Below are 24,448 nucleotides of genomic sequence, written 5' to 3' on the forward strand. Positions count from 1 at the left end.
TTCGTTAGAAGCAAATATTGTTTTATAAACAAACAGTCAACAAGTGTTAACCGAAGGATGAAACGTACAGACGATTAAAACATGTAGAAAGAAAAATGTTTGGTTAGGAATAACGCAATCGCAAATGTGAATTGGAAATCGTCTGAAGGGTGTTTATTATTTGCGTAGCAATAGACTGCACTCAGGGATAAATGTGCTTTACTTCAGATTGCAACTGTACAGATATGGGCAGCTCGGCGATAAATACGTTCCGATAGTTTTCATTTTCCGCCTTGACACCCAATTCTCAAATGCCAGAGTGAGTATCGATAGTTCGTCAAGGCTGTGTCAGACGGGTCAGAGAATCACATGTTACATGTGAACGGAGCACGTCATGTCAAAGTGACATACCATATTTGAAACAAATATATTTTTTAAGTGTATATCTTCATAAATGTGTTGTTTCTCTACAAACGTCTTCTATATGTACATATATAAAGCGGTATAGTGCGTTCGTGAAAGCAATTCCGTCACGGTGCGTATTTGCCAACATATTCAGGTTGCATGTATATGAGCCTAAAACTTACGACACAATATAGAATGACCTTGCATCAGCGATGCACTTCACCCATTGACTTGGTAGAGCACGAATCGCCCTTTCCTTCCGTCAACTCTCACAGGAATCATTTTACTCACGTCAGCGTACACGTATCCTAGGCAGATCAGGCACACAGGTCCGCAAACCGTTCCTCGTTACTTGGCTAGCCGCTGACTTTTCCGCGTGGCTCTTCAAACCTTTCAGTGAGCTATATTTTCGAAGCAATGGCAGCGTCCCTGCGGCACTCTTTAGTAGATATATGTAGTACATAAACGCATCGTATATTCGTTCTATCAGACGCTGTCATATTTCTCGTTTGTTGCGGCTATTCTACAGAGGGATGCGTTGTACGACTATTGGGCCTTGGTCCTATTCATACACAGACATGCAAACGTCTAAAGTTAAATACAACTTTCTTTTTCTCTCTCTCTCTTCGTTTGCTTCTCGTATCTCTTGATATCATTATTCAGTGTTATCAACATTGGCTACCTTAGTAATTCACATTATTATAATGATGCCGGAATTGAATATTTATGTTACTGTCATTGGCTTACATTATTATCCAAATATGAACAAAGCAAACAATTATCAAAAAGGATTATCTATAATAAACTTTCAAATATATATGGATGATATTACTTACGATCTAGACTTTTTGGTTATACAAAAATAGGCATCATTATCAGACAGAGCATCGTGATGGACTATATCATATAGGTATGCATTCTTGGTTAGTTGCTTACGCTCTTTTTCCCTATTTACTAACGCGTATGTCCATAAATGATAGCACGTACAGCTTTGAGACCAACAATTAATCTAAGCATTTGCTTATTTATGGTCGTAAATCCTTCTTCATTCGTTGATAGATAACGTCTAATATTGTTTCTAATAAGGACTATTCCCTCGTCGAGGCATTGCGACCAAGATCTCGCTTAAATGTCAGTGTCAACTAATTGATTTGAAACAATTTGTCGTATATTTTAGTGAAAATGTAGGCTAATCTGACGGATTTCACATGCGCTACGTTTTCGAGCACGATTTTTGTTCATCGATGATCTTCAACAGGGTCCTGTTTTTTGAGTGCCGATTTCTTTACTTAGCTAATCTCCGATGGAAGCATATGTATCGATACATTTCCGGTATGCGCTTTTATGTTTGGTTACTGTGTGTAGGGTTAAATGACAAAAACCAATTGATATTCTTCGACCTGGATTTCAGCATAACGCTTCTAGCCCTTAGGAACACTGTTGCTACACCCCTATATGAAAATGTGATTTATTTTATTAAATGTAACGTTTATCAATACCATAGGCTATGCTATAACTCGACTACGGAGTTCGACTGTAACGTTGTTCCGGGTTACATATGATGGATGTATGCATGTAAAACGACCAAAACTTTGGCCGAGTACTCTCCAGCTGAAGCTAACCTAACTTCGTATTTGCAGGTAAATTATTATTATTATCGTATGCCTAAAGAGAAACCATTAGCAGGATCAATTACTGATTTTCCAGTACGACCGTCGATAGAAGGGAACGCACGTTGGATTAATGAGATCACATTCAATTAAATCGGCGACACCGGACTGCACGTGATAATTGTATTTGGCCAGAAGTATGAAAACCAAAATATCATTCAACATGTTATGTTGCAATTGGGATTAGTGCTATTCATAGCATTATTTGAACTAGACGACAAAGTTCCGCCATTTCATGGAATCAGTCACAGTGAAGCGTATAAATTGCCGAATTTATAGACCCGTGTGAGGTGTGAGGGCCCCGAACTATTATTTGAAAGCTTGTCATATAGTCTTAAATAATTCTTAAAAAGTAGGGCCGTACGGTTTTTCAAATGTGTACTATCATGTTCAATGTAACAGGAAACAGAAAGCGTCCGGGAACACTAAAGCATGTTTGATTTTCGCTTATTTCAAAATGGTAATTATTGTTGACTTTTTAGTATGTCGCATGCAGGCGGTGCCTATGCTAAAACGACGTTGCCTTGGGGGCGTCTGTTTCGGAAAGTTAAGTTTTTATCTTTGTGGGCACATTTAGATGACGGGTACAGGTAAAAAACGTAGGGGGATAAGATGCTTAAAGATTGACCGTCTAAAAAGAATTTTTGGTAATACTCGATTGCATGCACAGCGTCAGTCCACAAGGTCGTGCTTACTACTTGACAATATGAATGGCAACCGCGAGCCTTATGCCTGAACCCTATCCTTACCCTATCCTGACCCTATATCCTTAGGTCGATTCTGTATTACCGCAACAATTTCTTTTTACTGTCTATTATTGCAGTCATGTAATTGTTCGTCAAACGGCTAAACAATGGCTATAATCACAATCCTTCTAATTGTATTTGTACACGCTAAACGAAACCTTCATAAGCCTTTACGTATTAACATTTGGTCGGCCAAATTCTACATGTTCATAGCAGAATAATTGTTTATTTGCAAAGTAAGATAAATTTACACTTTATAGTCACGTAAATCTGAGGTATCTACGAGCTACGCAACATACAAACTTCGAAGTACGTGATACCGATTCTAAGCACGGTCGAGGCTACTCACATACTGTACAAAAGTTTGTTTTATTACAGTTGCATAAAGCTCCTTGGATTTGAAATCGCAGACGCTTGTTGAACGAGACGAAGCATCTAGTAGAACGTTGCCTGTCACACGTCCATTAGCTCAGTCTCGTTTGTATTCTCTTTACATACAATATACTGACAGTCAAGAGCATACTGATTTAATCAATGTTCATTTGTTAGCCTCATACTTTCCATATGTTCAGTGTTCCTCGACAGCAGTACGCCATACCGGTCTATAGTCTCCGAAATTGACGTAACGAAAACAATACTGCGAAGTAACACTGTACGTCGACATCGTTTTTCCCTCGTTACAATAAGATCATTCGAGATGCGAGGCTATAAAATTGAAGCATTGCAGGTTATCACGGTAATGAACGCACTGAGGTTGACATTGTCACGAAAAGCAAGAAAATGCCCACGTTAGCTGCGTGACCTTAAAAAATTCTAAGATATCTTCGCAGAAAGTAAGGCGATTATACAATGCTATGAAACGTGTGATGCAAAAAAGAGGCTACAAGAATGGGTGGTAGACAATCGAAAGTTTAAGGTATTTCTGTAGTACTGGATCCTCCATCTTGAAAAAATTACCCTCATTTCAACACGAAGAACGTTCTTATATGAAATTACACATCCTCCTTGGTAACACCTCTTAAAGGCCGAATTACAATAATTTGTATCGATCACATTAAAATTGATCCACTGAAACAATATACATGATTGATTAGCTTTGAGCGATCGCCGAAGAGGATATACTTCGTGAATTTTGATACGACGGTGAGTTTTCTGCCTTGATTGCCAGTACCGGAAACCACTGTTGACCACCGGAAGTATTCACAAGCTGGTGACGTTAGAAATGGGTACCCAATGCGTCCGTTTCGCAAGGCATTCTGCGGGCAAATAGGATATCTTAATATTGAAAATGTTCGCAAATCCTTTCCTTCCTTAAAAATAATACCGTTCGCGAGGTGTATATGCAGAGACCCCGTCTATGCCATTTACCTACTATCATCATTCCGAAACGTAACTAACTACGTCATTTAAATATATATGGATACGAATTACATTTACATAATGTTCCAGTACATTGGCAGGGTGACGTAGACCTTATCTATAGTTATGGAGGTTTGACGAAAGATTTAAAATTTAAAAAAAAAAAGAGCCGCTCTTGCTATCAATAAGGTGCAACATTAACCCAACAGAGTAACAACCAACAAGACGGATGGTACGTGTTTGCAGCTGCGAAGGGGGCACCTATCTTTTACGGCTTTAAAAACCCTCGCAGGGTCAACCACAGTGTAGTAGCCAGTGGTAGTTAAAACCCTAAAAAAAATGCTGACCGACGCGATCGAGCAAAGATAAAGCGGCCGCCAGATGGAGCTGTCTACAACTCAGTTTCTCAGAACTTATTTGATACTAGGAAGGGCGTTTGACTTTTATGCCCTTTTACAGCTACATCTGTTCTTAAGTTGATGCCACGCTAACTGAAGAGAATCACTAGACGACGGCAGGAGGCTGACAGACATAACATACAGGTACAGGCAGACATACAGATACGCTAGATAAAGCATCAAATCATTGGTGAGTATCAATCAAACATCCACTTCATTAGGGCTCAGACTTAGAGATGAATGGAAGTACAGGCTTTCACGATAAACACCATTTCTCATTAACGTCCAACGGGGCATATGTTTAAAATTCTTGCATAGTTTACCTTTGTTGTTGAATTTGTGTTGGCCGTTTTCTCCATGGCAACGTTCTAACGCTAATACCAAGTTTCGTTACGAGGCCTTCGTATTAGCTTCGCGGGTGCAAATAGTTTCTGTATTTGCGAACTGCGAATCTGTATACATAATTTAGTCAGGGACTAACTTGACAGCCCGTTACTATTTTACAGTATAGCCTGCCAGGTTCCGGCATATGCAAATATATGTGCACGTATGGAAATATAACTGTCTCGTAATGCTCATTTACCGTTGTGTGTGTGACTGCGTAGACTTGAGTTTTCAAAATATACAGATGTTACCCGGGAAATTTGACATGCATTGAATGAAATATAGAAATGATGGCAGATGCTGGTGGAAAAAAGAGCGCAGGATTCTTGGACGCATGGACACTTCAGCCACGCTTTCGCTATCAGATAGATTTCAATACACCTCAGCCTTATGGAAGTAAAGTATATCAAGTAAATGATACCGTGGCGGGTAACAATTCAAGTTACAGGATACTTTCCGAGGGTTCCGTGTCCTAATTAATTAATAATCCGTGAATTAACAAAATGTCATCGGAGAAGAGTATTTTAACGTAATTTCTTTGCGCTTCTTGAGTAACATACTGGGTTTTTACAAATATATTTGGTAGACATGACGTAGCTAAAGTTCTACTTAGCAGCACTGATCAGAGAGTATCTATAATGTAGGCAGTATTAAGAATAAAGAATCTAGCTCAAATTAGTTCTCTACTCGAAAAATGTAGGAGCGGCTATCGCCACATCTACTAACAAAATTCATTATGAGAACTTGACTCGGAATGGCGAGTTATTAAACTTAGTATAAGAAGTACTTTAATTATACATTAATGTTTACAGCATTCAAAAAAGTATTTCGAAGAAACCTTTGTATGCGTACTACAATTAATCGTAACTCAATGTCTTTGATTCGATGATAGAGTGATATGTTTACCGCGGTGGAATGTCTGAGACGTCGTATTGTATACTCAAAAATTTACTCCCATAGTGTCACAGGCAATATTATGCACTGTATGGTACCATAAAATTTCAGCCCTTACAAAAACACTACCGTTCTTGCTCTATGGCTAAAATTTATCGGATTCTTCACTACCGTAGTAAGGCTTCAGGCGTACGGTTTTACGTAAAAATGAATCTTTTTACAATAGATACTTTGTTTAGTGTTGTTACGTTTTCATCAAAGTTTCGCGGTCTCTTATGACCCTTTAAGGCACAGCTTGCTGTTAATACGGTGCAAAATCAACGGCGTACCCCGCTGGCTTTGACGCTCAGCAAGCATCTTGGTTGACATTACTTTGATTCAGTCTTATGCGGGAGAGGCAACCATCTGAACAGAGCCCCATGTTCCACTCGCAGACCCTTCCCTCTTTGAACTTGTTCGAGTCCAAATGCAAAAATGATGAGTTTCTGCCCTTTCTTATTGCTGTCGCTACGAGTTAGTGCGCTTACATTTTTTCGCTATGATAGGGCTTCGCCATTGCTTTTTTATGCTATTCTTCAGCAGTGTCATAATGCACACAAGTGGAGATTGGCTTTTGACGAGAACCATCGGGGGCGGTCCCGAGCATAGATAACTAATGTCTGCAGGAAGACCGACTTTTATCCTTACGAGAGAATAAGCTGACTATCATTATTTTTCCTTTTAATAAATGCTTTTGCTAAAAGCTAGCTATTGATGCCGCCATCAATAGCTAGATCGTTCAGTGAATTAGACGACAACTTTATACTTTCCTGAGCTTTAAGTGACCTTCCACGTAGATAACGAAAGGGAACAAACAAATGTTAATAGCAAAGCAAGTAAACCAAGGAATCGTAGTCTGTATTAAAAATAGGCACATTTCAAAAACGTTCCACCAAGAATTCTTGTATAACTTCATATGAATACTATCTTTGATCTATATGTGCGTTACGTCTTTCTATAGCTTCAACTCATCACGCGTACTCTTGAACACTGGCTTGTTACGAAAAATTTAATCTGATCATTAAATGCTGAAGGTCGCGGAATAAACAGTTAAAAGTTACTGCGCAGTGTGATTTAAGAAGATAGCATTTCCGATTGCAGCTTTTTTTTCAAATTTATAGAAGATGCCACGATTTGCAGTTCACGTAATAAGTCCAGGTTCTACCGGCAGGATGCACGCATCGTAAGTCAGTACTGTAAAGATTAGCGTAGTATATTATAGCACTTCAGTTTAGGTCACATAGCTTTCCTATAGCCGTAAACAAAAACAGCTGAACGCTAACGGTTACTAGCCAAAATATTTACACCAGAAAATAGATTCTCACTGCAGATCGATGGAGTTTAGGAAACGCCTACTAACGACCGATGTTTTTCACCAGACAGACATTAGAGACGCTGAATGAAAATATCTTGGGGCGTCTGTATATATACATTCAGAAATCATTAATTAGCATAGTTTTCTTACCAATTAATTGTTGCTGGAACACATATGCTAATATATAATTGTGAATGCTAGAAAATAAATGGGATCAATGTATGTGTGCGTCCTGAAACCTAGAAGTCATCATTAGCTTTTTTGGACTCATAATGACTATGGATGCTATACGGGACACTTCGCCTCTGTAAATTGGGTATTCTGATATTGTAATTTCCAGGCGATTATGCATATGGACTAGACAAGAAAAAAATTGGCAGCATCATCTCCGTATACGAAAATAATTTTGAAAAAAAACATGGTGAAAAGAGTATTACTTAAAGCTTTTTTTTTTTTGAACTGAAGAGGTTTTCGCGGATCTCTAAAACAGTTTGCTGTGGACGCTTTTTAAAAACAGAAAATGGTCAGTTATTCAATCCTTCAGCATTTGAGAGCTGCTGATCGTTTTTTTCCATTTTATTACAAACATTTTCAAATATACGTTTTCACCAATATTGATAATAATAATATTTTTTGTTGTAACTATTTGTATGATTTTATACAAATCACAAACAGTAAATTATTCTAGGAGAGAATAGAACGCTTTATTTAAACATTTAATTGAATTTATACTCACATAGGTCGGCGCTGTCACTGTCTTACGATGAATATTGGAGGGTTCGCCGGTAGTGAAAGAGAGGAAGTTACTCCGAGAGGCGAATAATCGGATGATACTGTTCTACCCCACTTTCTCTTTTTCTACTTGATCGTTCGTCTAAAACGACCGATGCGCACGCCATCTAGCTATACCCAAACCAACCTTTCTAACACTTTTCACCCCTTGCTCAGTCTGTTTTATCGCCAAACCGATCACCTCGCAGGAGCGGCCTGGGCTTGTTATACCCATTAGTAGTTTTTGACAAAAAAAAAAAGGGCAACAAAGTAGAGACAGCACTTTTAGCCGCTGCTTTGCTGCCAGTAACAGAAATTTACGTCGCATGCTTTATCCGATTCGGTCGCTGGCTGTCCTATTGTATCGTTGAAGCCGAATATATCTCGGCAAACCGGCCGTATCGAAAATGTCCCTTACTTGCCAGTGGTGTGCTCATAACTCCGCGCCCTTCTATGCCGCCTGTTTTTCCCTTTATCGCTGGACCACTTGGCCAGGCCTGCCGCCGACCGCTTTAACGCGGCTAGTTTCCTCCTGGCCCAAAGCTGTGTGTCGGATTAACAACGCAGAAGATTGGGCCATAAGTGTGCCCCGACGGGTGTGTTAGGGTGCGCTCATTTTTTCGAGGGCTGAAAATTTGTCTGCATAATTGAAAAAGGAAGCTGCCGTCTTCAGGAAGGATGTAATAATTCTCTTGTCCCTTCGTTTCCTTGCAAATCGACAGCTTCACCTAAGCTTAAACGCGCCAATGCGAGTTAACACATTTGTAAAGCATTTACGCACAATGCGACGCAAAGGCGCGATACGACCACGCATAAAGTCCTAAGGAATACGAACGACTCGCGGAAACGGAACTAAAATAGCGCACAGGATTAGACGACCGTTGTTTTTGGTTGATAGTTATGTCAACAAATATTGATATGAGAAAATAGCAAGTAAGCAAATATACTTCGATTAACAGTAGAGTTTATAACATTTTTAATGAACAGGGTTTTGGCCTGCGACCATTGTTATACTTGTATTATACTAGCCACGAGCACACACCGAATCAATTCTGCACTCAAACTTCCCTTTGAACCGATCAGTTAGTCTCTGCCATTTTCCATTCATTCGCAGAATCATTTCGAAACGTTATGACGTCGTCAATCTAGGTTATACACGTTAATTTTCTTCTATCATTTAAGGTTATGCTCTATGTGGTTATCTAGGTAAGTTGTCTAGCTTGAAAGTTTTTAAATATCGTGCTCTTTCATCATGCTCGATGTATAATAATTTTATCTATAATCTATAATTCTCTATAAATCTATAATATATAATCAATCTATAATTAAACAATGGTTTTGCACCTATTATGCTTTTCATAGACAAGTTGTTGAAATGATCGTTGCTCTCTTTAGTAAATAAATCCTAGTGAGTCGTATAGTCGTCTGCTTTTCATATTTCAAGCAATACATGCATGTTTGAAGCACCATCTCGATATGTTCGTCAGCAATAATATATCGAAAGTCCAGCATGCTTAGGTTGGTCTCTACCGAGCCAAAATAAGTTGTTTACTTAGGGCAGTGGCGCCGCCAGATTTAGCGGAGATAGACACTTTGAAAACGACAATTGACTGGAATAATCTATAAGTTAGGGTAATATTAGAATCAGCTTTAAAGTCGGCTCAAACATACAATGTCATATAGGCCATATTTGACTGGAAAAATTGCGCCCGTCACAACGGCCATATATAAATCGAGGAACTCCTTTATCAGATAATACTAACACGGATATGGCTAGTTAGGATGAAAAGTAAAGGTTGACGGTGCGCTAATATTACGGGTTACGGAAAAAAAAGACGAGATTATTAGATTGCCGATTACATACTAACTTTACAATTTAGGTTTGCCTTAATTGATAACGAAGTCATTGATTCTTGACATGCGATCTATATGAACGGTATGAGCATACGGCTTGACTTCTTTTGCGGTACAAAAAAGCTCGTTCAACGCATTTTGTGCCCCTGTAAAACTTGTCGCGAGATAACCATGAAATTTCTTCCGTACATACTGCCATAATTTCTAAATGAATAAAGCGGTACACCAAAAAAAAAAACAAACATACTAAAAGAACTCTTAGTTACCCCACATGCATAACAGTATGTCTTTCTCACTTTTGGTATCGTTCTCAATATGACTAGCTCGTTTAATTAACAAATTTGCCTAGAAAGATCCACCCTCGATCTTCGATCTGTTCGTCACTGTTTCAACAAAAAGTATAATTACCTATTACTAATTATTTTTTTACAATATTATTCTGGCACGCAGGTTTTCTAGCTAGATCAGTTTATAGGCGTCCTCTTATAGCTGTAAATAATACACCACTAGTATTATCTACGTAGAAAATATGCAAGACTATCCTTGACCGGCGATTCGTATTTGATAACTGTGATCGCAGCTTCCAACCTAAAAAAACTTGGTTCTCCCATAGAATCGAAGGACTGATACTGATATACTACTGAAGAATAATACACGTTACAACAGAGCGTTCTGTAGTATTTCGAAAAGCGAGCATGTGGTAGAAACCTACGATCATAATTCGATTCCAAAGCGAACCGTCTTCGAGCCAGTTACGATAAAGGAGGTCTGTGCAAAGGAATGACAGCACAATTACTGGAATTCAATTACAAAACCAGTAGCATTTCCCGTGCGCTTTTTCGTACGGAAAAATCACGCTGCCGCGGCGTTATGACACTGTTGCATGTTGATTGAGTGGCTGTCATTGAAGCATCTGGCGCCCTGGGGCGTTACTTCAAATAACCTATCAATCTTTCTCATTCTCCTGGCGACTGACTCTCTTATTTCGGAGATTCCATCTCGCCATTTGTCAACAGCCTAAAGCTGAAAATTAACATGAACTGTAATAATATGTAAGGTAGAACATCAATGATAAATAAGCTGAAATTATCTGAGACCTAATACTGTTTCTTGTCGTTGTTAGAGATAAGAAGCTCAGGCGCTCTTCTAAAATAAGCGAGGAGCAGCAGCAGCAGCAGCTGCTATGAAAATAAACATTTCTAATAACATTACAACAGAGTGCCCTTTTAGATATGTTGCGTTTCATAACAACTGCGAGTACACTGCGCTCGGTAATGGCCTATCGGCTTTTATAAGTGACACCAAACGAGAAGACGCCATGACAGCAAATGAATTTTTTTAGACACGATGCGATACGCACGATCTTACGTAAAATGCGTCCATATACAATTATTTCGAAATTCTGCCTCATGACGTCACTGACGCAAAAAGATACTACACGGCGATGAAAAAATAATCGCTATTGTCTACGATAGATTATCACCTAAAACCACTTTAACGTGAGCTTAAGCGCGATACGTTCTGCAGGCGCGAAGAAAGGTCCTTACAGAAGTACGTTGTAGTCCAGACCCTCGTTGTAAATTGCAGCCACTCGTTCTATCTGTAATAAACCTGTGTCATTTTTCGCAGGGCATAGTTTCAGTTAGAAAACATAATTATGTAAGAAAAGGAAGTTAGCTTTGCCACCAGTTCATCACATGCAAGTTTTTTTCCATCTACCGTTTATTATTCAGAAGTCCAACCGCAGAACTTCCCACCTAATCTATTTATGATTATTAGAGTATTCTCTTTTAGTAGACTTACTTAATTATAATCCAAAAGATTCTATCATTGAGGTCGTGAAACTGGCTCGAGTCGAATGACCCGCTTCCGTTTATGCCAATTTTAAGGAACGGATACCAAAGAGGTTCAATAACAAGACGATTGCTTCACAGCTTCGCCATCGCTGGGACCCAGATGAATCCTGACGCCATATGAAATGAACACTGCTTCGAACACAGATAGGCATAGACAATGCCACGTAAAAGTGTATATAATCCGCAATACATTTTATTTTCATCTGCTTGTTTGATCTGTTGAACGTAATATCTTAGACACTGATGGAAATTCCCCGGCTTTAAAAGAAAGCTGAAGGATTGATTTCACCACATTTATTAATGCTCGGTAAAAAAGCAATCAGGGAAGGTTCTATGTTACGGTAAGATTGTTTCGGACTAACTTGGATCGTGCGAAGTCAAAAGCACCCTAGATGTAAACAAAGTTACTTGAAAACGTTTTCTTCACACCTCTTTCGGCACATAATCGCGTCTTTACCATCTATATATATGCACATTTTGTAAATTGCGCAATAGGTCCATCCCCTGGCCTCATTTTTCCTTTTTTTTAGATTATCAAGTTAATGCATCTGCAGTGAGACGGTCGCCAAAATCAGATGTTTGTTCACATAACGTTGAAAGTACAAATCTCTAAAACACAGAGACTGCAGAAGCAAGAAAAGGACGGTTAAAAGGCGATAGAAATCTGTAACGGCAAGATGAATGTAAAAACGCAGGAGAAAAAAGAGGAGAAATGAACCACGATGGGGGATCATAATTAATTGACGATTTCGAGACTGGTTTAGCGTGGTCGCTTAATGTATTTCTCAATAGTGACCTTCAAGTAGTTGGCCCATGATGCGCGACAAGCAGACAGAGGTAAGCGGAAGGTAAACTGCTCCTTAAAGATTTATCGTTGCAATGAGTGTGATGCCGGTTTATTGGTAATCGATACGTGAAGTCTGGTGGGCACAGGCTTCTTATCAGAAAAAAACAACAGGCATTTTTCTAGAATGAGCACACACATAATACATTTCAGCCTGCACTGTCATTTAGCTACACAAGCAATCCTCTTGAAATCTGTCCTCATATGCAGCTTTTCTATATGCAACTATTAAATATACCATCTAGTGTATGGGATCGTGCAGACGACTATTTTAGGAGTAACATAATGTGTTTCTGAATCATCCATATTTTTTGCCTAAGAACTCCTTTGCAATTTTTGATGCTAAATCAATAGAAAAATATAACTCAAGGTGTTATAGTAAAGAATTTACCTATGGCAACAACTGGTGGAGGCAATCATCTTCAGCAAGTGGTGTTGTCTAATAAGTGTTGCTTTTGTTAAGTAGACGATTATTTATGATGAGACGAACCCAGTGTAGATACATTTTACCGGACGATTCAAATACTAACTAGATAACTGCAACAACAGCCATGTCAGGGAATGGGGCTGTCCTTCTGTGTTTAGAGTTCTCCGTCCAGCATCAACGTTAGACCTTCCATCAAATAGCTGACTCCTGCCAATACGAAACAATGTGTGTTCCTGTCCCGATTTGGATCTAAACCGTAATATGTCTTTAAGATTGCCAGGCAAATACGATACCCATTAAGCTATTATCTGACTGCTAGAAAAAACTAAAGTAACACTCGACTGATGATTATTTTTTTGTTGTTTTATCGCTTACAGAGGCCGAGGTGGAGGAGGAAACGTTTGGCCCGCGCTACAAACCAGAGCGGCTTGACGAACTCTGCAAAAATACCAAATTCGACCGCGATGAGATACGGCTCATCTATCAGGGATTTAAGCAGGTCGGTGGTTAAGATCATTCAATGATTCCCAGGTCTCAGAAAGTCAGTGCCATATTATGTGTCTGCGACCATACGATTGTAGCAGTGTTAATGGCGTCAATCGGGACAGCCATAGATATATAGTTTCCATGGGAAGCTTTCTTTCATGTAGATTTTAGACTAGACTAATAGTCGTTTAAATGAGTCAAAGACATTTTGTAGATATGAGCCAATACTAGTTAAACGTTTCTGTGTACATTTAAATGGTAGCCTATCTTTTGCGCGGAAGTGATTCCTGTTTTTTTTTTTTGTCTTTTTTTCCTATATTAGGCGTAATTCAGGCGTATTCAAATATAGCGCGCTTAAATAAAGGCGATTTCTATTAGCTAACACATATACTTCCTTTGAAATACCCGAAGAGGACAAAATTGCCTAAAATCGCACTGAGTAGGGTAAGGCACAACTTAGCCTATAATAATAATACTATCAGGCCACATAGAGATTCAGACCGAATTATTCACGTGTTGCATAATTAATTCAGCCCATTTGCACGTTTCTGGGAGACATTCAAATACAACTAAAAGTTGTATTTGAAACGTACTGTGTAGCTACAATTGGACAATCAATGTAAACAAGTGCAACTTATGACCTACAATTCATAGCTAAAGTTGTGTCGATCCGACAGCATCAGCTAGAACTAGGTATGCGTTTTACCATGTTACAGGAATGCCCCACAGGATTGGTCGACGAAGACGCGTTCAAACTCATCTTTGCCCAGTTCTTTCCACAAGGAGGTAAACCACTAAACATGTATGGCAAAAAAAAGGACAATACTCACAAAGCTTATGTAGCATGACACGTATGTGCCGTTAGCGGGACGCAAGGGAGGAAACGGTAGTGGAACACGGAACCGATAATTAAAAATCAATAATGTAGTATAACCATAGAAACTTTATAGGTCTACTAAATACTGAATGTCATCTTTGCACAGATTATTTCGAATTGATAATATCTTTTGTAGAGTGGTAAAGAGTGAAGTTTTAATAATAATACTATCAGGCCACATAGAGATTTAAGAAGTTTAAGTGGCGGAAAATCATTGTGCCTTGACAGAGAAGCTCATATTGATACTTTAAAATAGCTTAGTAAGTTGCATTCTGAGAGGCTGAGTAAATTTAATTATTCTTACGCAACTAATCAGTTCCCCGTTTACATTGGACTTGCAATTGTTTATGTGTTTAGATGCTTCCCAGTATGCCCATTACGTATTCAACACAATGAAGCAGTATGGTCACAATGGATGCTTAACATTCGAGCAGTTTCTTCAGGTGAGCGTTACAACATGTCCGAAAGGAGATGTCCGTGCAAAATAAGTTCGTAATGAGGAAACACTTCCGTATACTTTTAGGGAACACAAACTTACGAATAGGAAAAAAATTAAGTTAATATAGAAAATCTACTTTTTACTGAGTTCTGATTTTCCTCTTTTTCTACCATTAGCCTATTCGTGCTTCTCTGTATATATATATGGCAGTGATATGTCGAAACGCATTTTGAGAAGGAGGCCTGTTCTCCATGATAAAAAATCAGAGGGCCACTTTAGTGCCGCGGGCAGAAGAAGGTGCGTCTTGGGAATAAGGGCAAAGATCAAATTTTGTTTAGTATTTAGGCTATGAACTTGCTTGCTTGAAAGCACAGGGGACGCTGCCACTAGGTTACTAGAGAAATAGTCGCTATACACCAAAACGCAAAGCACATGACTGGACAACTACAATAAGAAGTTCACAATAAAGTAAAAGGCTGCATTACTGGCAATCTGGGTTTCTCAAGGTACCGCTTCGAGTCTAACTTCAACGTTTTTAGACCTTCATAATAAAGCAGAAATCTCTCGTTGCCGGGAGGACGTTCAAGAGAAACGCGCTTGTCAGCGCTTAAAGTCCCAGAATTTAACATTGAAGTGCACCAAGTTGGCATCGACATTGGCTGATAGAAAGTAGCCTGAGCACTGACCGTGTTTAATTTTTTAACCCAGATAGTATCATTTATTTCGTTACAATTCGCTTTACCACGCTTATTTAACTAGACCTCCTAATCCCCAGTGGCCTTACCTTGTCTGGACCCCCTCCTATCTTTTAGGGTACGTATCAAATAAGATTCGATTATTTCGAAAGTCAACTGATTGGGAACAGAGTTTGAAGATTTGGCGCTACACTGACTTCGCAATAAAAGAGCCATATAACCAGACTTATCTATCGTGACAACATTTGTACTAAGCCCAACTGTTTGCGTGACCAACAAAAACTATGCTCAGTTTCTTTAAGCGGTATACCTGCAAATCCCTAATAGCTTCTGACCTTAATCCCACACATATTGCAGCTGAGTGCGAGCTTTTAGCCCATGGTTCCCTATCCGGAAAACGGCATATTATCGATCGACGTACGGTTTTGTGTAGACCCGAGTGATGACAGGCTAATACAACTTAGGTCTTCGCCGATTTATGTAGTACCGTAGTGTGCTTTATAAATTCTTCCCCGTCTTACTAGTTAATGCGCCTTTATCGGTGCATTAAAATATAAATTGTTTTTAGAGGGCAAGTGCCCGCAGCGTCACCTTCTTTCCTTACAATGCCAACACTATTGAAGCTTGACAGTTTGTTTACCTCGGCGTGATAGCTGTAGCAGCTCCGTCCAAATTCTTTGATAATACCGTTTCTAGATGCGTTTTCGGCAGGAGTTCGGCATAATCATAGGCATCCGAAATCAACTAGAGGAAGAAATGATGTCCCACTGCTCGCAGTCAAATATTAACCAAAAACGTTGAACTCCAACAATGCCCTTTAAGCACACATCGTTGTAACATCTCCTCATTCTTTCTGCTTCGACAAAATAAGCGCTCGAGTGAATCAGTGCTCTTCTGAGGATTTCATGATCGTATAATCATTTCCCACACACCCAAATTAAACCACGTCACGCAACTGTCGTTGCACCCTTGATGTCATCTTGTCAGCGGACGAAGTCTCCGATCGGCCCTCTGGGTTTCTCCTCGCCAAAACGGTCAACGGACATCTCGTCAGGCACTTTATCGCAGGCACTAAAGCGAAAACTGACCTTGGTTTGTCGCTGGTTTACACGAACTTTCTTTGTTTATCAAAATCATATTTAAAAAAATCAGGTATATATGTGATTATTTGTTTAACAGCTACTTTGGTAACAAGGCAAAAATAAAAAGCAATAGTAGCTATTCAAATGCTGTTTATTTGTCTCACATGGCGTATCAGTGCTTGCCACATGATAATCCTTCTTTTACCTTTACTCAGTTAGTTGGGATGGAAGAAATGCTCTTAAGACGGCGTTTCTATCGCGCTTGAAGCAGCGTACGATATTAAGCTTGTTACACTATGTAGATAGATTACTGAGCTATTGCTGAAGCTGTGATCAAAGGGTAAAGGGCAGGCGGAATGAAGAACAAGAAGTTTTAAATGTGCACTGCCTTCATCACCACCAATGTACACATATTCAATACTATCTCTGTTAACGAAACCTGTCGGAATATCAGTTTTCAGAACGAATTTCTGCCATAGCGTTTAGCGGGACTTGTTTTGTCGCTGATTAGAACAGTATCACGAAAGTGAGGTTCAATCTTTCTGTTCCTGTTGGATTGCTGACTAATAATCCAAAACAAGGTGCCCAAACAAATAAATAGAACTACAAAAAAGACTTGTAACGATCAAATGAGCACTTAATATAGAAGCTGAAATTATCGATCAGGATTATATTTTATGTTTAGTACCGCATGGCTAACCTCTAGAACAGAGTATGTAAATCTGAATAGTCTGAATCACAATGGAGCCATAATACCGCTAAACACACCATTGCGCGTGTACATATATTTCTAGTTTTGTCTTTTTGCCTGTTGCCCTGCAGTGGTGCATTATTCATTTGAGATGTGCTGATACAGATGTTGAGAGATTACGTGGGCCAAAAATCGCCAAAAGCGACAAAAGTAATGTCGATAACAGCTTTCCCATAGGTTAACTTGTGATTTAGAGGGTCAATTAAATGAAAGCTCTAATACGCCACTTTTGTTAATAAGTGTCGATCTGCCGACTGATCCGCCAAATTTATAGCGCGAAGGAATCGCCGCAGTCGATTAAACTCTTCGCCGAGTATTTAAAAAAAAAACAGCAAGCACTATCACTGGTTGAAAATACTGCACATTGGGCTAGACACAACCAGCTAATAACGGATTGGTACTTTTATCTAACTATATTTACACATTATTATGTGTATCATATTGATAATATGACCAGCGCTGCTAGACGTTAATGGATATTAACTCGGTAGGTGTTGTCATCGCTTTCTCGAGGAAGTGTCACAGAGAAGGTGCAATGGATCTTCGGGCTGTATGACCTTAACGGGGACGGCTTCATTTCTCGTGCAGAGATGCTGCGTGTCGTGTCGGCCATCTATGACATGCTCGGCCACTGGACGCAGCCGCAGGTGAACGAGCACACGGCCAGAGAGCACGTTGACAAGATATTCAACGTACGTAGAGCGTCAATGTTCCTATAGGAGAATAGGTTGCATTTGGGCGAAGGCCTAGTCGGTGTAGGCAGTCCTCATGATCCTGCAAACTAGGATAACGAGCCCTGCTGCCGAAGTCAATAATGTAGTCAATCGCGGTGAGAGAACGGTGATACTAGAATGATACGCTTGATGTCTTCTTGTTTGTGTGTTCTACTCGATCGACATTTAAATTCTTTATTGCCGTTTACATTTCAGTTAATCGATGCCGATCATGATGGTCTCGTATCGTTCGATGAGTTCCTCGAATGGTGCCAGAGGGTAATTATTTTCTATTTCATTATTCCCATTAACTGAGTCCCTGTGAAATTTTGGATAACATGTGTTTTCTAGTGACATATATATATATATATAGGGTCAGCGGCTGGAATAGGTGGTAGCGTCCACGGTTTAAAACCAGAGTGTCCTGGCTTTTAATTTGCGAACTTGTCGGATGCGATGCGTAAATTTAATTTTTCTTAACGTTTTGGCCGTAAAATGGCGTTTAAATTAAAATCAATATTTCGACAAAATCTATGCTAGAGTTGTTAGTCCTGACTATTATATTTATCCAATGTAGATGATTACAGCTTAAATTGAGGCCCTCACTCGAGCACAAACTCGTTTCGAATGTTCTCGTTGTTCTTCAGTGAATGCTCCTTGCTGACAGCACGAGTGAGCGTTTCTACGTTAAAGATTCGTGGAATTTAGCTCGCGTAATCGAACTACTTTCAATGGGAGCTGTTCGGAGACTCTACGTACTTATCCGAGAGCACCCATTTGTTTATATTTTCAGACAGCCAATACTGTCCTGATTGGTTTGGATAAGCCATTTTCTGCACCATTCTTTCGGAAGGAAGACGTAAGATCTTCCTTCAAATATCTCAGCTTTCACGGGGTAAACAACAGTTGATGTACAACAAAAGAATAAACTCGTCGTCGTAAAGAACAGTGGGCCATTTTTCAAACTTAACCGAATTTGCCTATTTCCAATTTCGAAGTGGTGGGTTGACTTCACTGTAAATTACACTTCGACCATGATGTTGGTCTAAAATTTTCTTGTATCCAGAAAAGCCATATTTTCTGGGTTCACTTTTACATCGAGAAGAAATTCTAGTCAGAAGAAGATCAGATACGACCTGTTGCTTTGTTCTTCACGAGAAAATTAAGTAGTAGACAACACAGGTCAAATCTCCTGATTTTTATTGCCCACAGAGATAATTGGATTTTTACGCCATACGGCACTTAGCTAAAGTTTTCATGAATAATCTATGATATCCATTTTTTTTTAATTTTATCAAGAAATTTACTGAAAGCGAAGTATCGTCAGCAGTACACTTCTGCACAGCAGCGATTGACCTTTAGATTGGCCTTCGCCCGATATCGGGAGTAACATATAAACACAGGCCCGTTATCGCGAACAGCAGGCCAAGGTCTGTACCAATTTAGGTACCGTACCTTGTTCAGTACGCGTCAACAAAGATAGATACTGGCCTATTTTTTAATGATTAGCAAATACTATTTGTAATAATTATGTATTAATAGCTACATTTCCACTTCTAGACGGAATTAACTAAAGAACACCCGAATAATAATACACTGTATAAATTGACCATCTGATAATATCAAACATGCGTGATTCTTTAGTTAGTCACCCCCCTGTCGTGTAGCATTCGTCATGACCGGGTTTTCAACTCGCGGCCTCTATCGTTTCCAGTTAAATGTCGACCTTCTCAAGTCGTCGCGGAACAATAATATTGTCGACCAAAATCTTTATCTGCGAGCCTCGAGCTCTTCAAAAAGCTCAACAAACACGCTATGACTCCGACGATGTGCTAATTTTTGGACTTGCTAGTTTGCAGTACACTAAATGAAAACACGGTACTATGAGGCCGCTATTAACTACGAAATACTGCATGAGATGGCTCAATCGGTTTCCGACATAATATCAGGCTCAAAAGCTATTAGATACTTTACGTTCAGAGTCGTTCCTCACTGATCGAAGATGACAGAATATGAATGGGACCCTCAAAATTTTACCAGAAATGATCTCCTGCATGCTATCCAGTTGCATAATCGTACCGACTTGTTGACAAATTTGGTAAGTATTACCAGAGGACGAAGGCACGTCGCAGGTTAGTTTAAAGTCGTAGCAGGCGAACGGCTGTTACTTGGTACCGGTTGTTTTGGAGTACGTTTAACAACAAGAGAGGCCTTCGACGTAACAGCTTGGCATCAAATCACGTCAGGGAAATGTAACTTCTTGACTGACAATTTGATACCGTAGATCGCTTATCTCGGAAATTAACCAATAAACCATAATGGTCACAATCAAATTATTAAGTGAAAGACGAAAGCTAACTTTTAGGTTCACCAATTCGTTTTTTCGAAGTACGTGGTGTTCGAACAAAGAAAAAAGCTAGCAGATGAACCCACCCGCGTCGCTCGGATAGTTTATTTTTTATTATATTTAGTTATTATTTTCTGAATATATAAAAGGTTATGGGGTTATATGGGCCGACACTTGATGCGACCGACGAGAATACCCGTTTCTATGAAAGAACTGCCAAGAACTCCGTCCTGAACTTTAGAACAGAGCCTGCAACGATGCTCTAACGTTCGAGAAAATGTCTGTGAAAATCACTCACATGTTTGTCCTATTTGCTCGACAAGGTGGTTTTATATGGGCCTGAAGCGGAGATATATCGGCCTTTAATGATTCTGTATAAAGCAGGCAGTATGTAATAGTAAGTGTATAATAGAGTTATAAACGAAATGTTTGACTTCTGAGAAAAGTTTTTACATCGGATAAAGAAGATTGTTTTCCATACTCAGTTAGTGTTGAGCAAGCTAGGTCAGAGATCGTCACTCGTCGACTCCTAATTTCCATAACGTTTGCTAAACAGTGTGAAACAAGGCCCAAATAACCTAAAGACAGCTCTCAAGAAATGTGTAAAAGGACAACAATGTGCACAGTCTCTTTCGAAGACAACTCGACTATACCAAAACAATTTATTTATTGTCTATCATGATCTATGATTGTCATTGGTTTAAATTTTGCGCATGGTAAGCTCCCTTTGGAGCCTAAAGCCCCTTTTACGCCTTTCGAAATAGGTTCCAAGTCGGCAATATATAAACCAGACATGTACATGTATTTACTTTATATATGTAATACATACGTATCAATATTGATTTGACGATCCTTTAGTGTCATAGGCGACTGCTCGCGGTCTCTGCAGACAAGCACCTTTTACTCACAAAGATGCAAGTCGACGCTTAGACATAAATGGGCACGATCGTTAGTTTTTTTGAACCCAAACCGCAGTTACCTGTTCCCGCTTCCTCAAAGGAGCTAGTCTCGCATAAGAAACTCCCACCGTTGAAGATGATACGCGCTTAAGGCCAACACAGATGTAACCAGTGTGTAGAACCAGTGTAAGAAACCTACTGTTGTCACAAACTCTTCTGCTGTATACTCCAGATGAGATGACTATGCCGATGGCAGCACTTATTTATGACATCGATAGTTTAAAAGTAAATAAATTTGAACGTTCGTATAATAGGAAAAAATATGAGCTTCTAATGCCTATGATCACTTACAGAGCTAGTTGATTTCTATTTACATAGGTACCTTAAGCATTTTATAGAATAAACGATAATTTTATCAATTCAACTCCCACTCCAAGATGTTGACAAGTGTAAGCAAATGCCAGTCAACGGCGAGTGCTAGTAGGAACCTATGGGAATTTTACAATAGGACAAAAGACGCCAAGGTTCTTTAATATAACTAACAGCCACAGACTTAAAAGAATTCACGCCGCTGCACATTGTAAACCATTTGGATTTACTTGAGTGTCGAAAATGTATTTTTTTCGTACCCTTGGCGCCGAGTCATGACCCCGTTAGATATCGAGCGAATAAAGAGCACTCATAAAAAAAAACTTATCAAAATGTGGGGTCTAGTCTGTATTGCAGTAGGACATAGCTCTCGGCTATTTACTAACATCATACTATTTTATACGCAGTATAAACCAAATAAATGAGTAGCAAATAGCTATTAATTCGGACTCAGTTGTGGCATAAAATCCATGGCTGCTGGCTAATATATAGTCAATCTCTGACCGACGCAGTATTGAGCTTTAGAGCTGCCACGGAGTTTCAGATTGGTTCGATTTATAATCTGCTATAATAACGTAAATGAATAGTAGATTGTAATGTGAGATAACGTATAGTATATTGAAATACCGCGTCCATTTCCATATTGTTTATTTTGTCCATCTATGCATGATTATTGCTGATCTCACTTAAGCTCTCTTACTTTTCCTCGTTTTCCGGTAGTTTTCTGCACAGATACCAAAAGCGAACGTAGATCTTTGTCCTGGTTTTTGCTGCCTTTGCTTCTATTCGTTTGTTCTCAGTCCGAATAGATAACCATCAATGGGTGGGTGTCGTATACGAAGGTGCACGATCCGATGATAGTCAACACTCATGTTTGCTACTGATGCTGCTAGTGTTGTTACCGAAGAGAGAGCATCGATCGATGTGATCGATGAAGAAATACCGACCTTGCGGAAGGACTAACATCAAAACACAATAGGCGGCAAAAGAAGAATACCAAGAAACCGCCGAGACGACAACGGCACCAACTACGCCGTGCAATTTTTTCTACGCTTAAGGCGACCTGCCAACGCGCACGCAACCCGTTAATGATGCATATTGGCACCCCTATGTTGTTGGCGCTAGGTTTAGGCCCACTACACTGGTGGCATAAATGGGTATCCTAAAAGCTTTTTGGCGTTTTTCCACAAATACCGGTTTTGAACCCCTTTGCGACCACATGATCGGTGCTAGCTACAGGATTTAAGGCACCCTCCTCAAGGTTAACAAACAGGTATCAAAGTAACATATAGTGACGACGTCAAAACTATTCAACGCCGCAGCGCAGATTGTCCTTTTTGCCTCAACAGAAAATTGATGTGTGAATATCATTTTGTGATCCTGGGCCACACTTCTAGACATTGCCACGGGACTTTTGTTGGAATTTCCTAATTGCGTTGTCCACTTTACCTTGTCCCTGCCCGTTACTAATAACATCGCACACAGGCAGCAAATGTACATGGACTACTCCGTTTTTCTGGAGAAAAAAAAAAAGAAAGGGAACATTCCCTTTAATGAGTTCTACTATATAAAACTTGCAACATTTCTGAAATTTCAAACAATTCGAGTTACTAGATACATTCTGATCAGCTTTAAGAGGTGCGGCTATTTAAACCAACCAAGCAGTTTACTTACAAACAAATGAAATACCTACTCTATTTTTCTACAGTAGAATTAGTTAGGATCGACGGCTTATGAAATAGAAAAACTTACAAAAATAACCTGCCTCAGAATAAAATTCAACCAAAATGGGATATATATATGCGTGTATACACAGGCCAAGTTGAACTAGGCCGCGGTATTATTGTGCTCAGTGCGTCAAATGTTGCTATTATTCACACCATTAGAATTTGTGCACTGCAGAAAGAACAGCGATTGTAAAGCACGCGTAAGCCTAAATACAGCGATAGTTTGTTAGTTAGTGATGGGGAATATCAGTGACAGAAAAACGCTTTTGCTTATCAACGTATTGTTACTCGGTCAACTGCCGGTTAAAAGACAGACAGGCCTGTAGAAAAGTCAAATAGGATGGACACTCTGTGACTGTCCAGAAATAAGTATTAATATCTACAAAAAAGATCTGTGTGTGTCCAATGCCGGTAAGGCTGTTTTTTTAGTCTGTAAGAGAAACTGCGGGCAAAAATCATGATTGAGTGTAACGGTTTTGGCTTCTATACAAAGGCAATTAGTCAAAGATTTGTTTTTGTTTCTAATGCAGCTTCAAATTGACTCCTCAAAGAAGATTTTTGCAAATGTACACTTAAAGACTGTAGAACAAACAACCTGACGGCCTTGTAATCAACAGTAACGTATTTGTATAGAACCTATATGCATGGGACATGCAATCCAATAGTTTACACCATGTTCCATTCGCTTGTCAACTCAAACCAAAAAATATAATTTTCCTTATCATTCGTCATTCTTCGTCCATCGTTCTCGCCAAAAAGGCAAACAAACCATCAGTGAACGGCATAAAAAAAGGTCGTTAGGAAACTAGCTTGTTGGCAGCCAGTGGCCGCAGTAAGCGGTAGTTCTCCATGGGGGAGCCGTCAAAGAGGAGATTATATTCCTTAGAGGCGTACGCACAGCCGCTCATACGAGGCTAGCACAAGGCTGTATTGACCTGCGCGAAAAAAAGAGTGCAAAAATAGCCTGAGCGCCGACTGTCACAATAGACTGCTAGACTCAGATAACCTAAATTGTAACCTTGAAAAAAGGTTTCCCTCACATACTTCGCGAACTTTTTCTGCGCCTTCCTACTACTAGTGACAGCAGTCGTCGTCATTATATAGTATAGGAGTATTTGCTGA

At 39.5% G+C, this 24,448-nt stretch overlaps 1 protein-coding gene across 7 annotated transcripts in view; it reads left to right on the forward strand.

Moving 5' to 3' along the window:
• Nucleotides 1-24,448, forward strand: part of LOC111264027 (calsenilin) — a 109,241-nt gene that overhangs the window by 70,673 nt on the left and 14,120 nt on the right. For 4 of the 7 annotated variants that reach the window (XM_022839604.2, XM_022839601.2, XM_022839600.2 and 1 more), the window contains exons 2-7: nucleotides 13,319-13,440; nucleotides 14,144-14,213; nucleotides 14,662-14,747; nucleotides 17,763-17,963; nucleotides 18,201-18,263; nucleotides 18,778-19,402. In XM_022839604.2, coding sequence (XP_022695339.1) covers nucleotides 13,319-13,440; nucleotides 14,144-14,213; nucleotides 14,662-14,747; nucleotides 17,763-17,963; nucleotides 18,201-18,263; nucleotides 18,778-18,894 — 659 coding nt within the window. In that variant the 3' untranslated portion in view covers nucleotides 18,895-19,402. Of the gene's footprint in view, nucleotides 1-13,318; nucleotides 13,441-14,143; nucleotides 14,214-14,661; nucleotides 14,748-17,762; nucleotides 17,964-18,200; nucleotides 18,264-18,777; nucleotides 19,403-24,448 lie in introns of those variants that run through there. The other 3 variants (XM_022839603.2, XM_022839602.2, XM_022839605.2) reach the window with 1 other exon arrangement.

The sequence above is a fragment of the Varroa jacobsoni genome, unplaced genomic scaffold, assembly GCF_002532875.2.
Source record: "Varroa jacobsoni isolate VJ856 unplaced genomic scaffold, vjacob_1.0 scaffold_814, whole genome shotgun sequence".
In the NCBI taxonomy this organism is placed as follows: Eukaryota; Metazoa; Arthropoda; class Arachnida; order Mesostigmata; family Varroidae; genus Varroa; species Varroa jacobsoni.